The sequence below is a fragment of the Perissodus microlepis genome, chromosome 7 (genome assembly GCF_051167445.1).
Source record: "Perissodus microlepis isolate ML-2025 ecotype Zambia chromosome 7, ASM5116744v1, whole genome shotgun sequence".
Taxonomy (NCBI): Eukaryota; Metazoa; Chordata; class Actinopteri; order Cichliformes; family Cichlidae; genus Perissodus; species Perissodus microlepis.
The window spans coordinates 18688535-18706294 of record NC_140467.1 but is presented as its reverse complement, the minus strand read 5'-3'; the positions used below and the strand labels follow the sequence as shown (position 1 = coordinate 18706294).

Below are 17760 nucleotides of genomic sequence, written 5' to 3'. Positions count from 1 at the left end.
AAAAAAACATTCTTCCAAAAATGCTCAGGTACAAGGATGGGGTTAAAAATGAGTGAAAAAGCAGCCAATATCCAAAGAAAATCTTTGAAAAGACCTTTTATGAAGTTTGTGGATATGATTGTATTCTTATTAACTAATGACTCATGCATGCAAGCACACACAGACACACGTAAAGAGAGAGGGGATGAGAAAAATATAATGCTCAAAACCAGATGCTTGTTTCGAAATGCAGGTGTATTATTATTATTATTATTATTATTATTCACGTATCTGGTTCGTGGTGGTGGACCACAGTCAGTATTGGTGCTCTACTTGAGGTATGACTAATTCATAGAAAAGACTCACTGTTTTAGGAAATTGAACTGGTAACCTCTGCTGACACTGAGAGCGTGTAATATAGTTAAATATAGTTTTAAAAACAGTTTTTTATCCATTATTAATAATTACAGATCATTTAAGTTGATATGTAGAATGATCCCTTATTAAAAATCCCCAAACTATAGAGTGGAAAAGGCATTTCAGTTTAGAAACCCTGCTTTTTAATGTGATTCTAATCAGACTTCTGCATCTCAGTCAGGATGCTCTGGGCTCTTAAATAGGATTTCAGTGCCGTTTGTGTCACTTGCACTGCGACATACGTTGGCAGCATTCTATCCAGAGCTGGCTGAGATACTAAGCAGAATCCATGCAATGACTGGCAGAGCTAATTATTGCGTGTTTTATGTTTTGTAATGTTTCTAGAAAACTACTCGTATTGCTATGCAGACGCATTTACAGGAGAGACACTCCTGTCGAAGGAAAGCGTGAACTGAGGATGAAGTGGGTGACTGACGAGAGTTGAGCAGTATATATTTTTTGACTCCACCTCCATGCAGTTGTGTTTTATGGCTCTGCTCAGTTGAAGCAGATGTAGGTCAGTCAGTGGCTGCACTTCTTATTGGGCCCAAAACTCTCACTCAGTCTGCCTGCTTACTGTCTGAGCAGCAGAGACAGCCTGTGATGTATTTTTAATCAGGTTCTACCCATAACCCAGTTATGGCTCAATTTCACCCGGACTAAGTCTGGGTCTTAAATTAGTACCCTGTCAGCTGCTGTAGCTAATTGATCTGAAGTGCATGGCTCTGACTTAACTGTGTCATCGTCTATAGGTGCAGATTGTATGCTGTATAGGGAGAGAGGATCTTTTTTTTTTTTTTTAATCTTTCTTCAGCTTTCTGTCTGTGCATGTATATGTGTATGTGCAGCCTGTGTGCCCACATGCTGTGAGCGTGTAGGCGTACGCTGGCGTCCAATTCCCTCAAAGGCATCCGTGATCAAGGCTGCAGTCTAATGAAGGCATACAGGCCTGCAGCCCACCTCTCTGTCTCCCTCCCTCGCTTTCTTTACCTCCCCTCCCTCGGCCAGTTGGACCAGATTGAGGTTCTGGCGTTGGCATCGTAGGCTGTAATAGTGGTCATTGGCCGGCATGGCAGGCTGTGTTATTTGCCCAGAATGATGGATGTTGAGCAGTCGGCCGTGTTCGCCGTAATGTAGAAGCTGCGGTAACACAGGCGGGCAGGTGGAGGGAGGGAAGGAGGTTGGGGAAGAGGGGTGGGTGGCAGGAGTAAGGAAAAAGAAAAAGAAGTAAGTGGATTGAGGTAAGATGTAAAGATTGATAAACAGATGAAGGAAGGATGATTGGTATGTTGTGTTGGTCACAAAGGAGGGAAGGGAGGAATGACAGTGAATGGTTGTGAAGCACAAACAGACGTATCAGTGGTATTCACTCAAAAGTCTGATGTGAATAGTCTTTAAGGCATACTTTTCTTCTTACAGAGTGTTGTATGTAAGAATAAAAAGAAAGTACCATGGTCAGCCTTGAAAACAATACCGGGTTCTTGTGGGCAAACACTTTTTTCAAGGTACTTGGCAAATAGATTTTTCCAGGCATCTCGGGAAAACGCGCCACATCTCATCTGCTTCTCTCTCTTCATGTAATCCCACACTGACTCCAAGACGCTGAGATCGGGGCTCTGTGGGGGCCAGACCATCTGTTGCAGGCCTCCTTGTTGCTAGAGATGGTTCTTCATGACTGTGGATGCATGTTTTGGGTTGTTATCAAGCTGCAGAATGAATGAATTTGGGGGCTGATTAGATATCTCCCTGATTATAGCGTGCGATGCGTCTAAACAGCCATAGTGCTGAAAACTTCACAAAGTGCTGTATTAATTTCGCCCGCCTGGAATCTCTCTGTCTTCTAGCCCTCCATCTGATCCTTCTTTCTTTTTCCATTATGGCTTTGTATTGGTATGACTGATGCCTACAGCTTGCATTAGAGGAGTCGCTGGGTCACTGCCATTTTCTCTGGCCTTGCTTCGCTCTTGAAAGCACCACTCAATCTATCAAGGTTGACCAAAAAAATTGGGTTTTTTTTTAAAACCAACTGTCAATTGCACTAATTTGTGTGACTCATCCAGTGCTGACACGGCCCGTTACAATGTCACCTCAGTATCTGTTGACAGGTGTGTATATATATAGCAGTGTGCAAGCGAGTTATGACGCAGCGCATGCACTGCCAATGTTTTTCTGTCACCCCCTCTTTGCAGCGGGCGGAGGTGACACCACCTTCTTCCCTCCTGTCCACCTTTTAGTCACCTGCAGGGAAAACATGATACAACCCCTTCTGCCCTCTTTCCCTGGTGTACCCGCCCCCCTTTTAGTCACATGCTGCAATGTATCAAGCAACCAAACATCCTGCGGTGCTTTACAATACTGCAAAGTTTCATACTGAACCAATACCAAGTAAATACAGGATCAATAAAAGGCAGGTCATGTAGGGGAGATTTATGAGATGAATCATCATTAATTTGCCAATTCTGAACCCATTTTCACCAATAAATCCCTGTGACTTTTATTTTTACTTTACGTTTCATGTATTTTGATTTGGGGTTTTTGAAGATCTGGAGTGTAAATGTACCTGCCTCTACAGCACTTTACTGTAGGTTATAAATAAAATAGACGTGCCCAATTGATCTGATACCAATACCAATTCCAGCGGTAGTATTGATAATGTCGATATCTGGTTCCATTCGCCCACCTCTAACATCCCCTGAGCTGGGAAGCTGTCGGCATCAGTGTGGTCAAACAGTGCGGCCCTTGAGCAACTTTCTTTGCCGTTTTTAGAACTCAGTGTCCCAGAGCAAGGAGTATGTATCATAACAGGATTAATGTGTATCTTTCTCATTCTGTCACACTCTTGTTATCTCGAGTCAGACAGGCTGGATTCGCTGTAAACACTCATCTCGAGGGGCAGGCCGTCCCGGACAGCAGGCTCTGGGGATTTTATCCAAGACATCTTTGAAATAATGACAGGAATGCCTGTCTCTGTGTCGTAGTTTTTGTTTGTTGTTTTTTTTCAGGAGATTTAACAAATCTTGAAGGTGAAACGGTAAAACAAAAGAAGTTTTGAGTGACACAGCAGAAGTAGCACCTCTTCTTCTTTCTTTCGTTTTTAAACAAAAACAGTGAACCCTGTCTCGGTAGTTGGTTTTATGTTTCGTATCATCGGTCCTGCTATTTTAGATCTAAGAAACTGATGAGGAAATCCTTCTGAAGGCTCTTATTTGGTAATACAGCTCTCCTCGCTTAGATGAGGCTCTAGACTGTATTCCTGTGTTTGTGGGCTGTGTTCTCTGTGATAGTTCTTGCTTTCACAGTAAAAAAAAAAAAAAAAAAGTGCTGAGTGCAGCAGTGTAGCGCTCGCCTAAGGTGGAAACATATGGTCTCTCTGAGTGAAACCAGCAGTAATGTAGAAACCATCCTGGTCCCCGCTAATCTGAAGTACATGGACTGTGGTGTGCTGGGCAGACTTGGGTCACATTCACAAATGAAACATTTGTCTTTTTAGCAGCTTTTCAAACTAAACATTTATTTTCAGGAGATTTCCCTACATGAAAAGCATCCCCCGATCCACATTAGGCCGCTTTTATGACCATTCTGAATATTCTTTTCCTCGCTCCCTGTGATCTGACGGCTAAAATAAAGAGAAACCTGTGTTTCTAATTGTATTTTCAACCAAGTCAGCGCTCGCTCAAGAGCCAGAATTTTATTCACAGCACCTGGTGCGAGTTCTGAATGGAAAACTCTGACCTGGCAGCTCTCGTGGAAATTGGCTGGGTTTTGTTATGTATCTGGTACAGTAAAGTTACACAGCTGCTCCTGTGAAGTACAGCTGCTCGCAGATGAATAGGAGCACACGCACCACGAGCAAGAGTGCTGGGTGTCTTCACTTCGACTTTCCGAATTGTAAAGGTGAAAAGTGTATCTCTTAGATCTGAGATGAATACAGCGAGCATTGTACAGTCTTCCTCCTCACAGCGCAGCTCTGTCTGGTCCCAGTGTGAAGATGGTAAATTATTCATTAGTTCGCGTGGGGAGTTTAAAGAGTGCTCTGAGAACAGGAGGATGGAAAGTGTGGATACTCTTGCATCATTTTAGCTGCTTTACTTTCAGACCTTCAGAGGCGTACATGCGCAGGCGCCACAGACAGTTGCAGAAAACCAACAGTGCACCTAGACTGTCTCGTGCAGGCGTCTTCTTTGTCGCTAGGGATACCTTCACAGGATCAGTTAGAAACGGGGGGGGGGGGGGGAGAAAGTGAGAGAATTAAGCTAAGGATCTCTGTGTGTTTGTGTGAATTTTTAACTCTGCCTTTTCTCTCTCTGTGCCAGTCCCCTCATGTCAGCAGCAGGGCCTGTGGGAAGGAGAGGGGGTGGGGGTATGGAAGTGAAGTATCTCTAGGGCATGTGTGTGCAGCCTGCTATAAACAGGAAGAAAAAAAAACATTAACGTGTTCTGTATTCTTTGCACAGGGCATATAAAACCATAGAGGAAGATGACCTAAAGTTTCCCCTGATCTACGGTGAAGGGAAGAAGGTAAGAAGTGCTTCCACAGCCTCATGTGCCATGCATGTAATCAAAGCTCACCGGGGCATCATTGGTACACCCGACCTCACATCACCCAAATCGCTGTGTAGAGACATTCCTGGCCTTTTTGAATCCTGCACAACCTGTAGCACAAACGAGCTCTCCAAGGACTTATTATTATGTCTTTCAGCCAATTTAAAAACAAAAAACGAAAAAAAAAAATAGGCAAAGGTCTAATGTGATGGTCTTATCTGAGTCGTGTGTTAGATGGATCTGATGAAAGGTAACATATGCTAACTGAATATATCAATACTGAAACACTGACTTGCACTAACAAAATCTTGTCAACGCTGAAAAAAGGGAAATGACACAGAACAAAAGGTCAAGAGTTTCCCCCTCGTTCAGTTACACTGTACATGCAGTGGTGTGTAGAAGCCTTTCTCTCTTTTTTTTGACTTGAAAAGGTCAAAGGAGCAGTGTGATAGACCCGAATATGCTCTCGCCGTGCTCTTCCCCAGTTTTCACTTCCATACGTACAGAAAATGGATTTGAGTTTGACGGACAGCAGGGGAAAGATGTCACCCCTACAGTATTCTGTGTGCCCACAACCGCATTCAGACTCACCCCGGCGCAGCTGCCGGTGCCCACGTCGTGTCCTCTCCCTTTGAAGTGAGGAGCGGAGATGGATGGCTAGATAGAGTGAGAGAGAGGAACGCCAGAACACTTCAAAGCCCCTGGTGCGCAGCCCTCTGGGCCCCAGCACTCTACAATTAATCCCAGGATGTTTTACCCCTTTCTCTGCTGGAGGAACCTTTCCACCACTTTAAAACACTCTCCCTGCGTCGTTCTGCATACTGATCCAAGCTCAGTCCTACTCGGCTCCTCTTGTGCTCGTGCCTAAAAGTCCTTTCTCTGTACAGTAGAGATTTCCAGACAATATGAATCAGCTTCAGGGAGGATCAAACAATCAGTATGTGATTGAAGTGCAGACTTTCAGCTTTAATTGCAGGATTTAAAAAGGGGGGGGAAAGCGTAGCACGGTGGTACAGTGGTTAGCACTGATACCTCACAGCAACAAGGTCCTGGGTTTGAACCCACCATCTGTTGCTGTGAGGCATGTTCTCTCTGACATGTAGTTAGTTTAACTAGTTTTTCTGAATTGGCTCTAGATGCCTAATGGCTGTCTGTCTCTCAGTGGATTGATCCAAAGTGCTACATTTACTCTTTTTATACAGAATCCCACATTTTCAGAGGCTCAAAAGTAATTGGGCAAACTAACATAATTTAAAATCTAAGGGCTGTTTTTAATACTTTGCAGTCAGTGCCTGAAGTCTAAAACCCACAGACATAATTAAACAAACCTAAATGTTAACCACATGTTCCAAATATTTGGAGAAATTATAATGAATGGTAGAATTATTACCACAGGCTGATGTTGTTGACATCTATCTTCCTGGTTTATGTGCGACCTGCTCTACACATGGAGGTTTATGCAAGATTTTAGATGTAAGATTTTCATAAAAGCAAAGCGATTCAAATAATCAAAACCTCTGGCTCGTTTCTAAACTGTTCACTAGTCATGGTGTCGTCAGGTTCTCCGATCTCTGCAGTTTGTGACGAAGAGCAGAAATGATGACCAAGCTTCAAAATAGAGACCCGAGTTTAAAAAGGCTTCCACTGTGGCCTTCTAGATAACATCTACATAACATCTCACTCATTATAAGACGATCAGTCATGGGCAGAAATGAAAATGCCTTTCGTAGAGTTTGTTGCTGCTTTGTTTGACTCATACGGAGGCTGTGCTTTAAATGCCTCTGATCTTTTCCAGGCTCGCGTGCTGGCGACCATCGGGGTCACGAGAGGCCTCGGAGACCACAGTCTCAAAGTGCACGACTCCAACATTTACATTAAGCCCTTCCTGTCCTGCTGCCCAGAGGTACGCTCCAGTTTTACATTTTTGTGTCCTTCTCTATGTCTGCCTTGGTCATGTTGTTAGAATTTTTGCCTTACAGCAAAGAAGGAAAAAGGATTCAGAGTCCTTTCTGTTCGACCTGTCCAGTGGGTTTGGGCCTCTCGCCAAGTATTGACAAGAACAGGCTCTACCACCCTCTAGGCTCTCAAGGATATGCAGTCATGTGAAAAAATAAGTACATCCCATGGGAGGTTGTTGGCTTTTATGGCTTATCTGAGCAACCAAACATTTGACAATTGTTGAAATACTGACTATAGATAACGATGATATTAACAAACACAACCACAGCAAATATGCAAAAATAGCCGAGACGGTGAGCGCACTACTTTTGTTTCCATCTTTTTTAGTTTCAAAATAAGAAAGTAAGAGCAAAGACTGGCCACACACTGCACGGCCGTCCTTTGGCAAGCTATTACAGATTACAAAAGCATTTTGTAAACAGCAGTCTTTCAGTTCTTTCTGTGGATTTTCTCCTGCAATTCTTATCTATAGGATACTAATTCTCTGAAACTCTTGGGCCGTTTTGTATGTACGACATATATAAAGGTTTCCGATAATGTGCGTTTCGGGGGACTATGTGGCCACAGTGAAACCTTCAAACTTGAATGCCTTAAGCTTTTGTGGCTTTTGAGGTTTGTTTTGCATCATCATATCCTCTTTCATCTTCAGTTTCTCTCTTTTTTTCACAGGTGGTTTTCTTTTTGAAGCAGCTGGTATTCAGTTGAATCTATTCTTCCCCCGGCCACTGGCCTCAGCACAAGTTGAAGGCCTTATCGATCCTCACTCCTTGTGCTCAACAGTTAGAGAGGTGCTCTTTTAATGAAATTGCGAACCTTGCTCTTCAGATGACCTTGTGTTATCTCCTAACACTCTTAGATATGGTGCGGAATACATATTTGAATCAATGACTGCAATGTGCCCAGTATCTGAGGCAGCGAAGCAACTTCCAAAATACAACATTTCTGTCAGTGTCCTTTATAGCTTGTATGAGGTTTTTCTCCCACAGAGCTGCCCATGTCTCACCAATCAGGTCTAATGTTACTGTGGCCAGACAGTATCTTGGATTCATCTACCACACTTTAGGATGTTTGAATCTATGGCAACAAATCTGAAAATGTACCTACTTATTTTTAAAGCCACTTAAAAAAAATCTAAATTGTCTACAAAATATGAATTTTGTGTGCTATTCACTTGAGTTTATAACCTGCCTTAATAGGAACAATTTCTGTGGGTTACACTTTTTCACATGACTGCATCAAATGCAATGATTACATTGTCTGTCACAAAGCAGAAGAAGAAAAACCTGGATGTTAGCAGTTGTAATGTAATTGTTTTTTACCTTCTCACTCTTCTCAAAGAGTCACCTTCATCGGTCACTTCACAGCATCTATCCTCCGTTAGGTTACATAAAGTTGTTGCTATAAAACAGTGGGTGTTTGGGTACACAAATACAGAATGATGAAAGCAGAGCACTCTTGTGGCACATACATCAATGGACTGTTAGTGAGGAAATCTGTGCCTACTCCTTTTTGGCCTTGTTGCTGCGTAGCTGCTGAATGACTAAAATCTGAGAGATATGTTAAGTTATTCTGGGGAAGGGAGCCAAAGTCTGGGTTAGGGTTTAAAATCCTTTGCATTTGAGCATGTGTCAGGAGGGGAGGAGAGAAAACGGAATAAAAGGAAAAGTCAGAACAAGAGTGGCAGTATGTTAACATTAGTGCAGTGTTTTAGAGGGGCTCTTTAGTTTTATATTACCCTCATTGTGTCAGCCGCCTGATGTAACGAGAGTGCAGAGGTAACAGCTGATAGCCAGTAACAGGCGGCACTGTGAACTGTGTGGTCAACGTGTGCGTTGATGGTCCCTGCAGTGCAGTGGATTGCAAGAAGGAATCCACTGCACATGATTGCAGTAGTCATGAAAACCTGCACATTCTCTTGATCTTTAATTCATTGCACTCAAAGTTCAGTCATAGTTCAGCCTCCTTTTTTTTGATGTTCCTATAAGATGAGTGAAGTCAAGGTTTTTCCAGATAGAGCATAAAAACATGATTTCTATATGAAAGACGTGGTATTCCTGAGCATTAAGGGGCCATAATAGCCTCTTTGGAAGAAAAATAATAACAATACAAATAAACATCGGCTTAAGGGTGAAGTCACAGAGGGTCACTATGAAAGGCATGACTGTTGTCAGAGTGCTGTGCACAAACAACAGTGATGACTGCAGCCTTCAGAGAATTGTTAAGAAAAGTAAATTCAACAAACTGGGAGAGTTTCACAAGGAGTGAATGGTGTCAGTGGATCAAGAGCCACCACACACAGATGGTCTTCAGGAAACAGGCTACTGAAACGCTAATAAAAAGCCATGCCTGAACTGGAGAAGCATCTGACATGAGCTGAGGAAAGCAAGAAGCATTTCAGTAGCTCAGAGGTCCAAAGTCTTCTCTTCAGATGAAAGTAAAATTTGCATTTTATGGGAAAATCAAGGTCCTACAGTCTTGAGGAAGAATAGAGAAAAAAGGTGTTTAAACTCCAGTGTGAAGTTTCTGCCAAAGTGCCAGGACTACTACTAATTATTACTGTGTTTGACTGGCCAACCAAATCACCTGACCCCCAACCCCATAGAGAATCTGTGGTGTATTGTCAAGAGGAAGATGAACCCCAAAATACACACAAACTGAAGGTCACTGTCAAAGTAACTTAGGCTTTAATAAACCCATTCGTCGTCTTCAGGTTTTTCAGCTAATTCAGGGTAGCCTATCCCAGTCATAGGGTGAGAGGCAGGGTACACCTTGGATAGACCACCGGCCTCTCACAGGAGATATACAAACATTCAAAAAGAAGAACTTTTTCCTGATATTGACTTCTTTTGACATCCACTAGTTTATATGTTCAAAGAAATGTGTGGGAGAGTGCCCTGCAGGGAATGTGAAAACGTCCTGCGGGGACATGTTTTCCCTGCACACTGTCAAGTTAGAATTACAGACTTCTCTCAGGTTGTGAATAAAAAATAAATAAAACAGGCTGACCTTGGCAGTTTGAGTCATTTTGACATAGAATTTGGGTATTTGAGTAAAAATCAGAGGATCAGGTCCTTCCCTCTTCTTGACATACTATTGGAATGTTGCCTCATAGATTGATAGTCTCGCTGTGTTTCTCTCTTTCAAAGCCTGACTTACTGTTCATCTCAAGGTTCCCCACAACATGGAGCCTTGTGATCCACACAGAACTCATTTTGATAATCTTACAGTGACTCTCCCTGCTTGCGTGTGGTGTTCTGTTTTTAAAGTAGCCTAAGTTGGTGTGCCTGCTGTGAATAGGCAACGCCTCCACAGTAGCAAAAGAATTACTTGAAGCAACCAAACAAAAGCCATCCAAGGCCACTGGGTATAATTTTTGCTTGCTGTTTCAGAGTATGCTTCTGTTCGCCCATAGTAATTTGAAAGACTGTGCCTCACCAGAGTTGCCACAGTAACACGAGTTTCCCTGCTTCAGAATATCTTTGAAGGATTGAGACCATCAACATTGTTTAGACAAGTATATGGAGGCGGATGTGTTAAGAAAGTAGAGATTAAATGGAAAGATCATCCTAGTAATTTTTCTTCTGATATTTTGAGAGATTCATGTAGAGATATCCACACTAAGAGACTTGTTACAGTACAGGTAATCCACAAAACAGTTTACATTGTGTTCTGTGGCTGCCATTGATTTTTTTTTTTCTTATAATCTCAGTAGCTTATGTCAATAAAAATGTTGGGTGGTCCAGCACTCTGGTCCAGAATTGCTTGAAGCACGACAATGAAATTGGAAATCCCTTGACTTGGCATGTAGCGCTAATGATGGATGAAAATTTTGGTTTCTAAGCTGTCAAATCTTTGAACAGTACCAGTGACTGTGTAAAAGATGGCCAGCGTGGCTCCACTCGGGAGCAGTTCAGTAATCCATTTTTTCTTAAGTCACTGGTTAGTGACCCATTAGCAAACATTATAGTATACTCAGGAGATCGAGCAGGTCATCTTCTAATCGGAAGGTTAGTGGTTTGATCCCTGACTCCTCCACTCTGCATGGAAAAAGTACCCTTGGGCAAGGTAGTAAATCCTGAGTTACCCTCTGAGTGTTAATGTTAGACATAGAAAGCACTTAGGCGTAGAAAAATTGCTTGTATGAATGCGGGTGGATGAGGCTTGAAGCAAGAAGCACTTTGAGTGCTCAAGTAAAGTAGAAAAGTGCTATAGATAAACCAGTCCATTTACCACTAAGATGGTGTACTTTAATTGGATGTTTCATTATTACGCCATTTCCAGCTTCTCCTCTGCTTGCCTTCTGTATTGCATTGTGGGAAAGCATTGTAACACTGAAAGCCAGGAGCAGGGAGAGTAGCAGCACAGAAAAGGAGAGGCGTCAGTGACAACAGATACAACCCAGATTAAATCAGATACAGGAAGAAAGAAAAACAGCTGGGATTGAGGCGGGTTGCAGAGCAGCCTGCAGAGGTGCCGAAGCTACATGTCCTGTATGAAACAGCCAAGACGGGTAGCAGAAGTACATACATTTGTCAGTTAAGCAGGAGTATACATACTTACTTAGGTGCTGTATTCTGCAATCACAACTTATTAACATATTATAACATATTAACCCCTGAGTATAATGTAATGAATCATGTGCACAGTAAGATTTGCAGTGAATCCTATGCGATAAGCACCAATGACAAATACAAAACAATGACTCCCCGAAAATGCATGAACCAAAAAATAACATGCCTGTACATGAATATGCAAGGAGTAAAAAACAGAGGTAATTGTGTTAAAATGTGGGGAGTAAAAGTAAAAAGTTGTCAGAAAAATAAACACTGAAATACAGTTACCTGACAATTTTGCTCGAGTACAGTAATAAAGTGTCTGTGCTTCATTGCTTCCCACCTCTGACAGGCAGTATGTTGTGTAATAGAGTATCAGCTGAGCCATCAGTTACAGAGATGAACTTCCAGGATTCACTCTGAGCCTTGTGTACAGAGCAAATCCTGTGCTCTGTTAGTTTTGAAGTATTGAAGTTGCATCCCGTTTGTCTTGAAATTATTAAATGCTCTTATTGCTGTAATTCAGATTCACCACCCTGGTATTAGAATATAATCTGGATCAGTTTACCCTTTCAAGATTAAAGATAACCACTAGGAGGCCATGGCTAAGGCTTAAGACTGTTGTCCATTAATTACAGAGTGAGCATGTTGAACAGATGAACGTGCAGCACATTATAAAGTGCGTTGCAGCAGCTTTTTCAGGTTAAACACTGCTAAAATGCACAATTTACCATCTATACAATATTTTATGTCTATAAATATGTAACGGGTGTACAAGGTTTGTACAAACAGCAAAGTTTTACAATTCTTGCTTCTCTTTTTTTTTTCTAACTTCAGGTCAGAGTTTATCCTTTAGCACAGTGTGAGCATGGAGCTGATGACGTTCTGGTGCTGGGAACTGACGGACTGTGGGACGTCCTCTCCAACCAGGAAGTGGCTGAATCAGTCGGCTGTTTCCTGGCAAACTGCGACCCTGACGATCAGCACAGGCATGTTCACCCATCCCACACAGCTGCAGTCGCAGACAGGCCTGAACTTCCTCTCACCTCTGTCTTGTTTGGAGAGGGTGAACGTGGTTATCTTCTCACGATTACGCAAATTTCCAAACATTCAGATAATGATGTCAAAAAACAGCTCATTAACAGGATTCCCTGATTATTTCCTCAATGGTTTTACTTTTTTAATTTTTAATTTTTGTTTGTTTTCATCTGACTGTGGGCAGAGGCATTTATTCAATGGCTGCACGTTGCCATTATTCCCTGTTCTGATCATTATCTAATTGAATATCGCCGTGTGATGCTGACACCGTAACTACTTCTCACTTTCGTTACCTCAGGTACACGATGGCAGCTCAAGACCTCATAATGAGAGCGAGGGGGGTGCTGAAGGATCGAGGCTGGAGGATAGCCAACGACAGATTAGGCTCCGGAGATGACATCTCTGTCTACATCATTCCCCTCATGTATGGAAACAAGCAGAACTAGCCAAGCTACGAAACCGCAGCCATCGCTGAAACACAACCCTGCCTTGACCTTTTAAACTTCACATGTGCAGTTTTACCTCATTCCTTGTTCTCCTTTTAAAAGTGCTTTTGTTTCTGCTCAGATCAAAACCTGATCTGTCTCAGTTTCACCCTGATTATCCTCAATCAGGGTGATCTCTCTCTCTCTCCCTTTTTTTAAATATTGAAAAGGAAACAATCATAAGAGTAGCTGTTAATGATTACTGTTATTGTTGTTTTTTAATTCTCATGGAAGCCATCCTTAGCTGTGTTTCGGGGGGCAAACCCTGTAAACCTGGACTCTCGAATGAGATGACGACATCTCAGGACTGCTGTTACTAACTAATGCACAATATTTAATAATGTGAAAATGTAAATAATCTGAAACACAAGACATTGGTTAAGTATGTTTGGCTGAACACCTGTACAGTGTTTAACATCCCCCCCCCCAAACCTAAAGACTGCTGTAAATATGAATCATTCCAGCTCTGTTCCACGCACGCTTTTAACTTAGCCAGACTCAGCCATTCACTTTTCCACATCTCCCAGTGAAATGGGTGGGAAAAATGGGTTTCCTTCTGCTGACTTTCGGCTGTTACTTCTAATACTGCAGTTGCCATTTTTTTTGCTCGTTTGTACCATTGCGATACTGCGTTTGCTATTAAGGAGAGTTTTTTTTTTTTTTAAATGAAGACTACACTACCAGGTGGAGTGACACTTAAAAGATTTTGGTCCAATACATTTCACGCTCCTTATTTCTTTACTATTGTATTTATTTGAACATCAGTTGAGATCTACAAAGGAAAACAAACATGTTTGAGACATGTTCCTCCTTAAGCTGTCGTTCACCTGCTGCATGTGCCATCATTAAGCTACGTAGTCATCCTATACAGCAGGGGCATCAAATATAAGGCTCTGGGGCCAGAATTGGCCTGGCAAAGACTCAATCTGGCCCACTGGATGGCTTTGGGATATGTGAAAGAGGACATAGCATTTCCCCTTATGAAGATCTCCCTTATTGCCAATTATAAGACACCGGTAATAATGTAACAGATAAACAAAGATAAAAACAAAAAGGTTCCTGTTTTCTCACTCAACTTTTTTTTTTAAATGAGTAAAAATAAAAATAAAACAAGACATTTTCTATGAATTAACAAAAACCTTCAGTTTTGTAATTACAAGAGCGCGGGGGGGGGGTAATGAGCCACCAGAAGCTTTTTCTGTCATTTTTACACATTTATTTATTTGCACTGACTGATTTCTCTTATTTCCAACAGCAACAGTTCTTTGTCATGTAGAAAAATTAAAAATTGCACTTCTTTTTCTTACAGTAATTGGGATTAAATGTGTAGTCAAATGTCTTTACACTGACAGAAGGAGAGGAGTATCGCTGGTTCAGACCAACTTAACATCAAAGTGGGCCGCATGTGGCCCATGATGTAAAAGGAGTTTGACATCCCTGCTTTACCTCATAGAACCTTTTCTCAGATTTATTGTTCTCGTTTAAAAAAAAAATAAAAAATCTAAATATATAAATAACAGGTACCTGTAACGACGCTGATGTTACAGATGACCCTCAGAGCATAAATCTGACCCGTCATTGCTAAACTTGTGTCTGAGCAGTCAACACAGTTCTTATGTTACGGAGTGGGTTTCCATATTTTATTTCAAATTGTACTTTTTTTTTTTTTTTTTTTTTTTGAAGGTGAAAATGGTGAAACTGAGTAAATTTATTTAAATGAAAAAATGTAAATAACCTTTTCCAGCAGACAAACTCTCCCTTCCTTTTACTGTAAGTCACGCATATCTTACCGAAACCAAAACACACATGATTTGTACTGTTTTAGAACCCCATAGGAACAATAAAAATAAATAAATGTGAAAAAGTTAATTTTTCTGCTCTATTAAAGTAGTTGATCAACAATTGTGACAATTCTCTGCTGCCTCAGTGATTTAAAAAATAAATAAATGGTGTTGATTGATCCTGGCTCTGGGATGCACTTGGCAGACAGCTCAGAGTATTGGGGAAAGTAGCGGCCTGGCCTCTTTGGTAACTGTATCAGATGAATTTTATGAAAGAAAAGATTTTTTTTTAAAAACGTGATCTGATATAGCGCTGATGTAAATGACTCATCAGATACGATCGAATACTGGATATAACTGATTCTGCATCAAACAAGAAATTTTCTTGTAACTTAAGACTTTAATGGAGACAGCATCTGCACCACATAAGACCATCACTGCTCTGACAAACTGTGTCAAGACAGTCCAGAAGCAAAAATGTAGATGAAGGTATTAGTTCACACGATAGCCAAACTCAAGGAAGATTTCATGGTGGAGACTGCTGCAAGGGAAGTAATCTTGACTTTTTGAAAAACACGTACTTGATTGCTTGACCAAAAAAAAGGTACGAAATGTGGGCCATTTTTTTTTCACCCAAAAATTCTGTCAATACAAGTCAAACATCTGTGGAGCTAAAAGGAATATCTGCAACATTTTTGCTGAGTCCTTCTCCGGTGATGTCATACTGAATACTTGAAATACCTGAGAGACCATGGATGTAAATTAAATTAACATGTCAGGAGAATAAAACATTCAATATGAGTCAGGAGGGAAAGTAAACCTGGCAAAACTAATTAAATGTTTAAAGTGAAAGTGTGTGTTAGTTTTTGGATTGGTTAATAGTGCCCCCACCCCACTCTTCCCCCACTCCCCAGCTGTGACACTCAAACGTCCCCAATATGTAGCCAAAATAACCCTCGAACAAACAAAAGAAAACAACTGTCTTTAAATATACATTCAGGAATATGAAAGGAGGATCGTGTCAAATGAAGCATTAGTAATAACTGTGCTCTTGTGAACAGGAAGTTGGGGAGATTGGATTTTGTTTAGTTCTCAGACATCAGAGTTGCATCACTGACTGTGATCAGTAAGACCATTTGTTCCTGACATCCTTTCACAGGCACTGCTGCATAATGCTGTTTAACACAGGTGTGGAATTTTAAGCAAGGTCCTGCAGCCATGTCATCCAGGTCTTTGCTGTTATTTAAACTTGTTCTTTTTCCATGTTCAATTTTTATTGGTAAAATTTGTACTTTATAGTTTCTCGGTAATTCTACAGTAAATAAATACCTAGGATTATGTTTATGGAGCTGTAATTGCTGTTATAACCAATGTTATCCTTCCTTCCTCAATATTAAGATATTGCATACTTGATCACCTTTATGAAAGCATGTGGAACGCGCTCAGAAGATTTTTTTTAAGCGCTATCATGGGAATCTCACACTCTTGGGTCCTCTGCAGGAGCTGGAGGGCCATCTGGTCCCCACAGGCCAGCACCGCATCCTCCTCCAGTCAGGCCAGCTCGGATCTGGCACTCCACTCCTACTCTCCACACGTGTGTGCGTGTGTGGTCCAGATTGGATGACGACAATGATGACACAGTCATTCCTGTGGGTGGCTTGTTTTTTCCAAGGTCACAGCACTCCCACCCCACCCATGGACAGATCTGAGGGAGATGCTGAGTGGGCTCGGAGTGCGATACTCATCTGCTGTAATAGAAGGTGATGCGTTACCTCGCTGCAGTGCCGCATGGGACAGTCGAGGGCACGGCCTTGAAACACTCCTTTCGGAGGAGGATAAAGGTAGTAAATAACAGTTTTATTTATTAACCCAGCCCTTAGGAAAAAAAAAAGAAGTGCTGCCTTCCAAAGAGGCCTGAATGTAACCAGTTTTAGTCAATGAAAGGCAAAAGGAGAGATAGTTTTTGCTAAATATCTGTGTTTATTACTTCAACATTATACATTAAACTATATATTTATTACTTAAAAAGATTTTTTTTAAAACATTGTTCACAATCCATCTAATAATCATGCGAGCCCCCTACACACCAACACAGATAAGCTTTCAGAAACAGTGTTGATTTCAGTTATTTTTGAACACGTCTGCAAAGGTGCCAAACACTTCCGTCACCTTCTTAAACGTGACAAACTGCTGGTTTTCTCAGTCTTGCCCCCCCCCTCCACCCTTTTACAATCATGCAGAGGGATCTGATAACACAAAGGACACGCAAGGGTTGACCGTCCTGTCGGTGCACTGCTTCATCTGTGCAGCTGTGATACCCATCTGAGCTGGCAGACTTTCCACAAAGGGGACTGTAATTTACTGCTTTAGGGCTTCGGCTGCCTGAAGTATGATTTATCTGCAGCCCGGCTCAAATGAGAGCTTCAGCATAAGATGGATGAGAAGGACACACTGTAGGCTGCCTCTGTGTTGCTCAGTGATCCACAGACCGGCTCCCTTTACAGTCAGGATATGATAAATGATGTTTGGTTTTGCCCTCCAGGCTGGATTACTTGCATTTCTTACATGGGGGAGTTATTTGAATATATGCAACGCCTGTAGGACCTCTGCTCCATGGGCCTGATAACTACACCTCTCCCCTGTGCTCCATTTACCAGTCAGAGGCTTTTGCAAACACAAGGCGCTCCTACTTTACAACCTACCTACATGTGTCTACAGCGAGTAGCCGGCGTAGAATTTATTGTGTAATGTCAGCACAGATGCTAGTGGGCAGAACTGTGGCCCAGGAAGAACATAACTCTATCATAGCACACGATCCAGCGTGAACTCATAAATATTTCATGGGGAGTCTTCTTGGAAGGTCAAAGCAGAATTCAATCTTCAAGTCAGACAGCCGACTGAATGAGTGGCTCGCTCTCATCTCAGGATGTGCGGAGAGGGTGGTGGGGTGGGGGTTAATCGACCCAGGCTGCAAGCCAATCAAAGCTCATTACCCATTCTGGGTCA

The 17760-nt window shown here is 41.9% G+C and overlaps 1 protein-coding gene across 1 annotated transcript in view; it reads left to right on the top strand.

The window, feature by feature from the left end:
- The window catches only part of ppm1h (protein phosphatase, Mg2+/Mn2+ dependent, 1H), a 37575-nt gene extending 22642 nt beyond the window's left edge, over positions 1-14933 (top strand). Inside the window, exons 7-10 of the mRNA XM_084933986.1 lie at positions 4851-4914; positions 6734-6841; positions 12288-12439; positions 12787-14933. Of these exons, the coding sequence (XP_084790112.1) occupies positions 4851-4914; positions 6734-6841; positions 12288-12439; positions 12787-12934 (472 nt within the window). The 3' untranslated portion in view covers positions 12935-14933. The remainder of the gene's footprint in view (positions 1-4850; positions 4915-6733; positions 6842-12287; positions 12440-12786) is intronic.
- The last annotated feature ends 2827 nt before the right edge of the window (positions 14934-17760 follow it).